Consider the following 11680-nt stretch of genomic DNA (forward strand, 5'->3'; position numbering starts at 1 on the left):
AAGAATAATCGGTAATAGTGGACACAGTCTAAAACTCTCCGTCTAGATTTATATGTGAAAAGGCAGGGCTGAGACTATATGTTCGTATGTTTGTAATTGAAATGAGCTTTTAATATCCCAGTCAAAAGTGCAGTACATTCAGAAGAATATTTATTATAGCCGTACAAGTTTCCACAACATCACTAACAAAAAAATATTTTCCTTCTCCTTCATTACAGTAATCCACAATCAAATGTCCAAGTGGCAATTTGAAATTCACTTGCAGTTCACGCACGATACGCTTGGCTATCAAAGAGCAGCGGCATAGTCGCACAATTCAATTAAACAACAATAAAAACGAAAACCAAAAGTCAACAACAAAATGCGCTCCTCACCCTACGCCTATCACACCGCCAACGATATGAGTGAAGACGAGAGCAACAATGAAGCGCTCGACTATCGCATGGCGGCCGCCGTGAGCTCGAATCAACATCAACAGCAACAAGAAATGGAGCTAAAATTGAAAGACATACCAGAGAAATATTTGATGGTTATTGCCCATTTCCTGGCTGGTGATTTCAACGACACCGAGGCGATGGACCATGTTAATGGACCCATTTTGAAAGCGAGCATTAAATCTGTCTATTGGATATTCCTCATACAGTACGCGGCGCTGGCGTTGATCGGCATTGCAATGAACGTGGCCATTATAGCTTATGTGATGTACCATCGCCTCTACAAAGATGTGACGCACGCGTTCATTGTTAATTTGGCTTTGTGCCATTTTGTGCAGTGTGCGCTGGTGTTGCCCATAACGCTAATGGTGATGCTCATACAGAATTGGATTTTCGGCCAATTTTTATGCTTCTTTCTGCCGATGCTGCAGGTGAGTGTTGAGAAGAGAGCGCGTAGTGTAAAGAAGGTGGGAAGATGAAGAGGGTCTTAATAAAAATTCAGTACAGAATGTGTCAGATATGAAAGCTAGTTACCTTTGGTAGAGCTGAGTTGGTTAATAAAAGCTGATAGGTTTTCAGTACGTGGCACTCAATCAAGCGGTTTTAAATTATTTTGATTTTCCATTTGATTACACTTAGTAGGTTGTTGTCAAAAGTGTAGCATCTTAAACCTTTTTCCTCTTCATTTAATCCACATTTAGGTTTGTTTTGGTATCGTAGTAAGGAAGACATTTCAGTTGGTATGGGTCAGCTCGAGCCAATCTCTTTAACCCTAAGAATAGTACCAAGATTTGTAGACAATTTCAAACTCAAGTGTTCGAATTGAGTATGCAAATCAAAATGACCCTGTGTGGTTTCGCTGTAAGATCTAGTCCTCCGCCACAGTGGGTATCACAATATAGCTTGAAGCCCCGGGTGGGCTTGACTCCTGACTTTTGAGCTGAACAAGAGCCGACCATAGAGCTTAATTCAATTCCGCCTTCCAATGATTTATCTGACGGTAGTACCAGAGAAACCTATACTATTTCGGTTGGTTTAGGTCTCCTACTGAAAACCTTCATAGCTATAGGACGCCGATAACCCATGCCGATTTCAAGTTCAAACTTTGGGTAAGAGTTTATATTAGGACAGCCATCTCGGCTCACTTATAGGAAACATTCCGACAGAAAGCCCATCTATGGGCTATGGTGTAGCAAACTCAGACAGGTGCTCTTCTTAACTAGAAGGCTTTGGAGAAGATGCCAAAAAAACAGAAAATCTGGGGAGGGATTATCAGATATCCAGAATTATAAAATTGCACGTGAACTTTGGCCTTACTTTAGTAGAACAAGACTTGTGCATCTCGAAAATAGGCCAATGGTAGGTGTGTGTAGGGTTGTAGCAACTATTACCAGTCTACGTATTTATTTATTTTAAAATAGAACTTTCCTGCAATAGGATCTACCGCAGTTTCTGCTTAAATGGCAGCGAGGAAGCATTATTTCATTTTTAATTCAAAATAGGTCGGCTAAATTGCATGAACAGTGTACAAGTTCACGCGAAGGCTGCGGTAGAAAAAAATATCAATGTCCCCGAGAAATGTAACAAGAAAGAATTATTATGCGCTAACTTGATCTCAAGTGGCAAATCGGTAAGCATTCTAATGAACCAGTCAACCTTATCGTACGACAATAATTCCAGAGAATGAAAAACTTGAAATATTGGCGGTAAAACAGATCAGTTGTAGTCAATCGACACTTATGGTTTTGTAGCTAATTCGACCAGCAGCGACCTCTTGCTAGTCGGGAACGGAAGCTATAAACCATATCCGTGCACAGCAGATCCAACACCCGTGGGACTACTTGTGGATGCAAACGAAAATTTAAGTCTCAATACACGCCCCTAAAGTCACCCACCAAGGACGTAGTACCGCTCGTCGTCTGGCCAAACCACCGATTGGGAAACATCAAGTATCAGAGTAGCATTTCGTGAAGTTGCAAGGAAACATTCGGTAAACGATGTAAATAATTGTGAATTTCGACATCGAGTCGTACGAAAAATACGCGAAGCTCTTCAAGGCTATGACCGATGAAATAGCCGAAGTCTATTTAGGAGTTCGTCTGAAAGTTATTGAAGTCGGAGATATCCCATAGCGATCTAGAGCGTTTGCTTCGGCATACTCGTTTTTCTACAACGAACACTTTGTAGCGATGAATGATAAGTTCGTGGTTCATAAAGCCGGCTCTGCAACCAAGTAAACTTAATCAAGTTAAGGTTATATTCAAAGGCGTAAACATGTCAAATTTTTCATATAGTTTTGAGCGCTGGAAGTAAAGCTGCTGCTTATCCGGTGCAACAGGAACTAAGTATGTGGGTTCGATATAGGGAGCTGAAGACAGGAGGCCAAAATACCTGAGTGTGATGAGCTGCTGGTTGCCAAGAATACTGATTTACGGAAGGTTTTGAGACCATGACAAGTTCCTTGCAGAATAAGAGTGGCACACCGAAAACATTTCTGTCGGCTGAAGTTTAGATGGGATTTGTCCAACTAAAAAGAAAGACGGTATATAAGGTTTTGCCAAGCATGCAAGGTGTTTACAGTATGCTAAAGCTAAGACAAGTCCCACGAGAAGAGGATATAAATTCATCATCTCTTTTTCGATTTTAGAACCCCTTTCGACGTCACGAAACCGAGATTTGATTCCAATCGATAACAGAACCTTATGAAATACCTTTTATAAGAGCGTACAGACGCTGTCATGTGTCGATGACATCGACTTCGTCTACCCCAACAACCACTCCTAGTTGGATACGGAAGCTAATCGAGTAGTACCGGAAGTGAAGACGAACATGGCGATATATCTCCTGCCATAAAGCAAGCGGTCTGCGCATTCGAGCTTTGGCACTGCAGCGACTGTTGAAAACATCCGATTGGGCGGCACTTGGATTGTTCTAAAGAAAAATTCTGCAGAAGATTTACTGGCCCTGGCGAGTTGACAACGGCCTTGAAATTATTCAACGCAGTTCCCCGTAGCAGGGAAGCTGGAAGGCATATTACCCATATCAATAAGCACACCACCCTTATGTGTAAATAAAATATTATACAATACTACTTTCCAAAAGAGGGTCAAAGAATTTTGCCACTCTATTTTCAGTGTCTTTATTGAGATTAAATAGCATCAAATTGATAACAAATCGAATTTATACAAAAAAGGTCGAAAAATTCGATTTACCTCAATTGGATGACAGAGAAGCAAATCTCGTTTGTTATATGAGCCATCTAAGAATAGTCGGCGTTTAGTGCGGATGACGTACATACAGTGACTCAAGCAAGTGTTCACAATTTTTTTTCTATAGTGTGGAGGGAAGCGAGGGTTGCCCCAAGGCAGGCAAGAGCAACACAGTTTTACCAAAGGAATAGAGAGAGGCCCATAAGTTTACCCTCGTTCCTCCTAAAAACGCTGAACAAAATTCTTGACATTCACATCAGGGACACTATGTCGCCAGGCATTTGGGCCAAGGTGCGACATGCGTACACTAAAGGCAATTCCACTGAGACAGCGCTACACTCGTTAGTACAACACCTTCAGAAGGCTCTAGAATACAAGGAATATGCTTTAATGATCAAACATTTACTAAATAAAGCAATTTGAGAGGAAGGCACCCCGACGACATTACCTGATACTCTTCAGAAGAAAATATAAGGTCCAGTGTGGAGATTCTCGAGGCTCGTAAGTTTCTGTGGAGGTCCAATGTTGAGGAAGCAGCGATGGAGTTCTGGAGTTCACTTGGGGTCTATCTGCTGTCCTGATGCATTGGTGCTACTCAGCATAGTATAGACGGCAAAGTAGCGTAGACTGCTCTATGACGATTTGGTTTAGTGGCATGCCGCAGAATTGACCTCAGCATTGGCTGCTCTAGCAGGAATCTTCAACTCACCGCCCATTAACCTCATCGTGGAAAATTGTGCTGCCTAATCCGCAGAACGATTGACAGTTGTAGGAGGATTCAATTACAGAACTTCTGGGCACATCACAATTAAGGCGAAAGGCATAGATTATACATGGCACTTAGCTTTCTTTGGGAATGAAAGGTTCGCACAAAGATTGAGGAGGAGGGATGGCGCTAGGGAATGAAACCTAGCCGTACAACCCTATGCGTTTGCACCGACGGCACTAAGATGGTAAAGGGGGTGGGTGCTGGAGTACCTGAACAGTGCAGCATATTGCATATGAAGATAGTGGCAGAGCTAGTCTACGGTTCAACGACAATCAACTCAAAAAGTAAACTTCTTGTACGTGGACTGTCAGGTGACAATTAAGACAGTTAGCGGGAAGCCACTGACAGGCTGGTCGCAAAGAGACCATTCCAAGACTTGTCGAACGCAAAACCCGACAGCATGACTAGACAGTTCGGCAATTTAAGCAGCTAGGAATTCGCTGTGATTTTTAATAAATTTTTTGCACAGATCTTTTGCGGTTTTTTCATATAACACCGTGCGGTCTTTTTACAAAAAAAAAAAACACAAAAAATATATATATTCGCGAAACCATGGAACAAATATAGTTTTCCTTTTTGACTTCAAGATTTTTTCAAAGCACTTTGAAATTTGAAAATTATGATCACTTCAAAAAATTATTACAAAAATGCAGTGCACTATAGTAAAACAGTATGGGTATGAAATTGAAGACAAAATTCTGTAAATTGAAGCAGATTAAATTGTTTGGTGCATAAAGACGAGTAGGTATTGAACATGTCCTTTTAATATTTTATCCTTGAAATTTTGCCTTACTTATTTTTGAAAAAAAAAAAAATCGATTTCGTCCCAATAAATTTATAAGCCTAAAAACTTAAAATTAATTAAAGGGGAATATTCGTCTTTGTAAAAAAAAAAAAAATATATACATTTTTAATTCATTTGGTACCCATATTCTTATTCTACACTGCACTGAGTTTTAAAAAAAATTGTTGGAATTAATCATATCAATTACAATTCTTTTCCCTTAAAAACAAAAACACATACCCAAAAATTTTCTTAAAATTCATATTAAAAAGTTCGAATTTTGGATGTAGGATATTTTTATTTTACTTCATTCTAAATTTTGTATAAATTTTAAAAATTTAATTTATATGGGTTTTCTTAAAGCACAAACAATATTTTTAGTAAAAAATAGCGGAGAAAATCAACATCCGAGCAACTGTTTGAGTCACTGTAAATGACACAAACATAATAAATGTTACGTATACGCTATGTGTGGCTCACATTTCGCACATCCTGGCATATGAAATAGAAAAGTGCGTATATTATATTTGACAGCTGGTAGAACTTTGCCATTTCTTATTTTCGCTGATTTTTCATTTTTATTATTGAGACACTTCAGTGACACTTTTATGTAGTACTTAGACGCAACCAGATTACTCACATACCACCATAAACTCAAGTGAGGTACCTACAATGGGAATAAGTGGATCTTTTTTGCTGCCGCATAAAATTGAGCTATATCCCTGAGTATTAAACTGGTGTTGAAATAAAATTCCATTCTCACGCCATCTATGTACCTTCATTTGGTTACCCACTGCGACAGTCACATTGTACTAGTATGAATGACCGACCCACAGCCAACATGGCTGGCAGGCAGGCTTGTCAACAGATTTTCATGAATTAATTTTTTTTGTTTCTTTGTTGTTTAATATAGCATATTGTTAGCACACTGTCAAACACATTCACACGGGCTATGTGACACACAATGGCGGCGTACAAAATCGGAAATATAAAATTTATTAAAACTCGGTTTTGCTTTCGCTACTTTTACTTACAGTTGCCATCACTGCCCCCGTCCATATTGGTTGCCATGACACTCGCAAGCACCTCACCTTTATCGATGCTATTCATTAGCGATAATTGCTTTCATTTTCTGCACATTTTGTTGTGAGAGTAGCGTTTGTGTTGTTGGAATGGCAAATCATATCGTAAATTAAATTAATACACTTTCTTTGTTATGAATTGGGCGCGCGCACCCTCCTCTATAATTAAAATTGATCACAAATTTTAATTTTGATTTTGTTCTCCAGATACACAGTGTGGCCGAATCCTAAAAGTGCGGCCGTAATTCGAGAAAATAAATGTTCTAGATAGGCCTTTTTTGACATTGAGTTGGCTTGAGGAATCACTTAAGAAGCGAAAACTGTTCACTGTAACGACCTGTACCCTAAGCCCTCTCAATGTATTCATTTGTAGTGTGACCGAAAAGTTATTAACGTATAAAAGTAGTTAGATAATAGAAAATCAAACAAAACCAAATAGTTTAGTAAAATACGTAAAAAAATTTTTAAAAAATTAAAATGTAAAGGTATTTTTTTCGTTTAATTTTAAACAAAATTTGAGTTAATAGTACGCTGTCGGATGCTGCCTATAAACCTATTGGATTTTACGTAGAAAAGTATTAGCTACAGAATAAAAGAAAACTCAGCTGCTCATTTCTGCTCTTTATATTTTTTGTTTTTGTTTTTAACACGCTTATACAAATTAGTTTCACCTGTATGTAAAAATGTTCAGCTTTTTAATTAGATTTCACAGAAAGATTTTGAGTATGCAGTTTCGTGGCACATTTAATTTAAGTGCAAAAAGTGCAAGTTTAAAGAAGGTGGGACTTACGTTTGATTTTTGGCAATTTTTTTTCGTTGAAGGTGTTGTGCAGTTGTCTTTATATCATCGAATATACTACGTATGGAAGAAAATGAGCTTTGTTAGACTAAAATTGAATGGACTATAAAACTCAAAATCTTTTGAAGAAATCTAATTAAAAAGCTCCAAATTTACTAGACGCCATACTGTATCCGCCTTTTTGAATTTTGCAATTCTGACAGCGGATTAGTAATTAGTGACCCCGAAAAGCCCCTAGTACGAAATTTCAGATCATTATTTCCAAACTTCGAATTTTGACCGCACTTTTGGATTTCGGCCGCTCTGTGAGACGCCACGACCCAGTTAGTATGTGGAATCGCTCGCTGATTCCGAAAATCGAGTTAACTTTTTTTAAATGGATACGTTTTCGAGATATTTGCAATTTACCGTTATTCAGCTTAAAAAAAGAATGGTTCCACTTAATGAGGTATACATATATTACGAACTAACTTAATAATCGTAATACGAGATAATAATGAAAGCAAATAAAATTCTCCATAAATCGTATATACATCATTTTTCGATAGCCCCCATAGTTTCTGAGAAATTAATTCATCATTCCAGATTTTTTGTTTTTGATGGAGAAATGCAAAAAATTCAAAAGAAAAATTAAAAAAACATCAGTTTCTGTGTAAATGTTTTGCAGTTGTGTTACAGCCTCAAAATCGATGAATAAATAAGAAAATAATGATTGGTCAAATGAAAATGCGTAAGGATTTTTTGTATGAAATACGAGCAGAAAAGAGTGTCACTCATACGCCACGTACAACTGCGTAGATAGTTTTTGCATCCAAAACAAGAGGTGTCAGAAATAATTAACTAATTTTTTCAAGAAACTATCAGGGCTATTGAAAAGTGATGTATGTACGGTTTATGGAGAATTTTATTTTCTTTCATTTGCCGTATCTCGTATTACGATAATTCAATTTTTTCGTAAGATATACTAGATTAAGTGCAACCACTATTTTTTAAAGCTAAATAACGGTAAATTGAATATTTCTCGAAAAGCTATCCATAGAAAAAAAAATTATCTCGATTTTCGGAATTACCCAGAAATTCTACATAGGAATTGGCTAGTGGCACCCATAGAAAATGTTTGCTGTAAACCAGTGTTATTATCATAATCATTATGCGTCTTTGCCAATGGCAGTGAAATTTAATAACAAACTGCTCTTCTGTTTTTGTTATTTTTCCGGTTTAATGAAGTGAAAACGTTTGCCATCCTATTGAAATGGTAAATAATGCAAAATATGGCGTTTTGCCGAACACGCCATTATTCAGCCAACCGATTGCCATTTTAATCACTTTACTCCGTCAGCTTTTGTTGCTATTGACAACAGATTGAATGTAGAGTGTGGGGGCAACGCTTCATTTCCTGAAATTCGTTATTATCTACAGTCATCGTTGAGCCATATTGCTGTCATCATTTTTACAAAGTTGGTGTAGGCTAGAAAGCTTTGCGCTTTGTAGCTACAACTTTTCGTTGCAGTTTGTGTGTGCGATTTCGAGAATGCATGTAGATGAAAATTAAAAAATTAACAAAAAATTATTCTTACACATAGTAGCAGAGAGATGGCCACTTATGGAGATGTTTCGCTAAAAACTTTCAATCAGTTGGTGTTCTATATCATAGAAAGGCAACTAAAGTTGCTGCAAACTTTGGCCATAGCTTTGAAAGTGGAATTCTCACAGCACCCACAGGAGCTTTTAGATTTATTTACTTTATCATTTATCTAAGCTGATGTTTTTGCAAAAAAGTTAACGCACATTTGACCGGAAGTTAATGAAGAACAAAAAAAACATTTACAAAAAAAAAACAAATACAAATAATATAAGTGATGTTTGAATTGAAATCTACGTTATAGCTTTAACTTATATACTTAAACAGACACGCTAAGTATTGTAGATAAAAAAAAGTTTTTTTTCTTATAAAGAAATTAAAATTCGAATTTCATTTAAGGAAGTGAGCTAATGAGATGTATATTTGAATATTTATGCATATACGGTAGGTAGAAAGATAAAGTTAACAAGGTATGGATAGAAAAAGAAATCGCCAAACTTTTGGAATGCATAACTGTATCTTCTATTTGTGTACATATGTATTTGAATCAATAAATATTGACGATGACGTGGCCAAAATGTTGCGCATTAAATTTACGGCAACCGCCGCACCGTGCCGCATAAGCCAAAAAAGAGCTGGTTAAAAACAATTAAGGAGTTCCCCTAAAATGAAAAAAATTTCACAAGAAAATTTTCAAATTTTTACTATCTTTTTATTTCTAGAAATGTTCAGTTTATAGCATATCAATTTCTAGTATAATAATGTGCAAGTTTCAAGTGAAAAAAAATTTTTTTTTGCTGACATATCGAGCACATTTCTGTCTTTGATAATTTGAATAAAAAAATTCTTAAATTTTTACACTTATGTACATATAAATTAGAACGATTTGCTAACTAATACGTTAATATTTGTTCACTAATTAATTTAGTTATTCCTACTGCTTTGTAGGATAGCCAGCTGAATTCGTAATCGAAGTGCAGTTGCAAAAATAGTCGATTCCAGTCGCGTCCATTCCAGTAGGAACAAAAATGTTTCAAACAATCTGGCGACTAGGGGTATCTGCGGTCTTTTCCGCCTTAAAAACTAATTAGCTATTTGGGTAGGAGTGAGGTACTAAGCTACAAAAAAAAATTAAAAGAAAAAAACAATCCATCATGCAAATTTTGCGAGAAAATTCCTTTTTTTATTTTCCGCTATGTTATCGCCTCCTTCTAATTTACATGTCTTTGGGGTATTTTTTTTAACTATTGTTGCTAATTTTTTAAGTAACAATTTAATTTAAAATCAATTAATTTTTTTTTCAAGAAAATTATTTCAAATTTAAAAATATTTGTGCCATATTTACGGTAGTGTAAGATAAATTTTAATTTATTCGTCAATGGTGGAAATCTCGAAAAAACTTTAGTCTATACATACTAGGAAGTAATTCAAGCAACAGAAAGCTTGTTTAAAAAGCTGTAATTTACAGTTAAAGTTGTGAATCTGGAAACACTGGTCCCTCGAGAGATCCATTGAATGCAGGGATATTTTGCGATAATGAGTATATTCACACAAAATTATATCTTTGTGGCCATATCCAGGCGAATGCTTACTTATTGCAGTAACGTCGGACACACACACACAAACATACATACAAGCATAGCATGTATCAGCTATTTTTAATTGCGGCTAAAAACTTTAGCCATTAAAATCTGCAACCGAGACTCGCTTGTGTGGCAGATATTTTGAAAAGTTTGCGCCTTGAAGGCAATTATAAACAGGAAGTTGGACGAATTCACTGACATGGCAACACATGAGAGGCTGTTTATGGAGTGCGATAAAAATATTTATGTATGTAATGCACTTGTACGTACACGAGTAAAATTAAATACACATAAAAATACTATGTAAAATGCTAATTTTTGTGCAGATGCTCGTATTCATAAGGTTTCAAATATTAGTTAGAAAGTTACTATGGGAAACTAGAAATATCAAATAAATTTAATTGAAAAGTTTTCATAATGATAATTGAGATAAATTTAGCTTGATTACGAAATAGAAAAGTGCGAGTGATAATTAGGAAACTTTTATTCGAGTACGCCCATTTGTTTTTACGGCTATTCCAAATAAAACGTAATTAGTTTTTTCCGGGATAGCCTTCGATTTGGTTAAAATTTTCCGCAAAGCCTAATTTCATACTAGCACTAACAGAAATGGGCTTAAAAATTTTTAAATTTTATTTTTTAATTATTATTAATGTACTAAGGAAGATCGTAGCTTGATTCATTACCTATCCAAAGTCACCTGAATTTATTGGAGTTAGAGCAAAAAAAAGTGAATTTATAAAAAATTTAGTTCATCCAACATTACAGTTTTATTGATATTTACCACGCCAATAATTTGTAAGAATTTTTTTTTGGTCTATTTCTGACAGTTTTAGTATGAAATTAGGCTGTGCGCAAAATTTGAGCCAAATCGTAGGCTATCACCCAGAAAATCACTACCTTTTCTTACATTTAATATGAAATTGCGGTAAACATAAATAAATCGTTTTTATTTAATAAAAATTTATATTTTTCTCTCTCCTTCCTTTTTCTCTCTCCTTCCATAGGATATACCGCTGCATGTGGCCATGATATCGCACATTCTCATCGCTTGGGACCGCATGCGTTGGCTGAGTGATCCATTACAGGGCCGGCTGCCTGCATTTGTTTGTTGCTGTGCAACTTGGCTGACTGGCATGGTGATTGCGTTGCCTTATCCCATCTATACAATCTATGTGGAATTGGGGGTAGGTATACAAGATGACTCTTGTTTCCACTTATTAACTTGTTTGGCTATTTAAATGTATTCAATTGGAAATATTTGGTGACTTGTGTGTGAAAAAAAGAAATGGAAAGTGGGAGAGTGAGGAAAATAAAGACTTTTTAGTAAAAGTTGTAATGTGATAACCAAAATAATAGTTGAAAAGTTTTGCACTTTTTTTTGTGTGCGCGCAGTTAAGCAATAAATGCGTAAGGCATACTATCAGTATCTATGCCT

At 36.2% G+C, this 11680-nt stretch overlaps 1 protein-coding gene across 1 annotated transcript; it reads left to right on the plus strand.

Annotated features, from left to right (window-relative positions):
- Positions 1-225: 225 nt before the first annotated feature.
- Positions 226-11429, plus strand: LOC118754012 (5-hydroxytryptamine receptor 1-like; the record flags this gene model as incomplete). Its single annotated transcript, XM_036488884.1, is given in 2 exon segments — positions 226-865; positions 11250-11429. Coding segments are annotated over 2 exon segments (684 nt in total), but the record flags the coding sequence as incomplete, so codon positions are not given.
- Positions 11430-11680: the final 251 nt, after the last annotated feature.

This window comes from Rhagoletis pomonella, unplaced genomic scaffold (genome assembly GCF_013731165.1).
Source record: "Rhagoletis pomonella isolate Grant_MI unplaced genomic scaffold, Rhpom_1.0 Rhpom_scaffold_03189, whole genome shotgun sequence".
NCBI lineage: Eukaryota > Metazoa > Arthropoda > Insecta > Diptera > Tephritidae > Rhagoletis > Rhagoletis pomonella.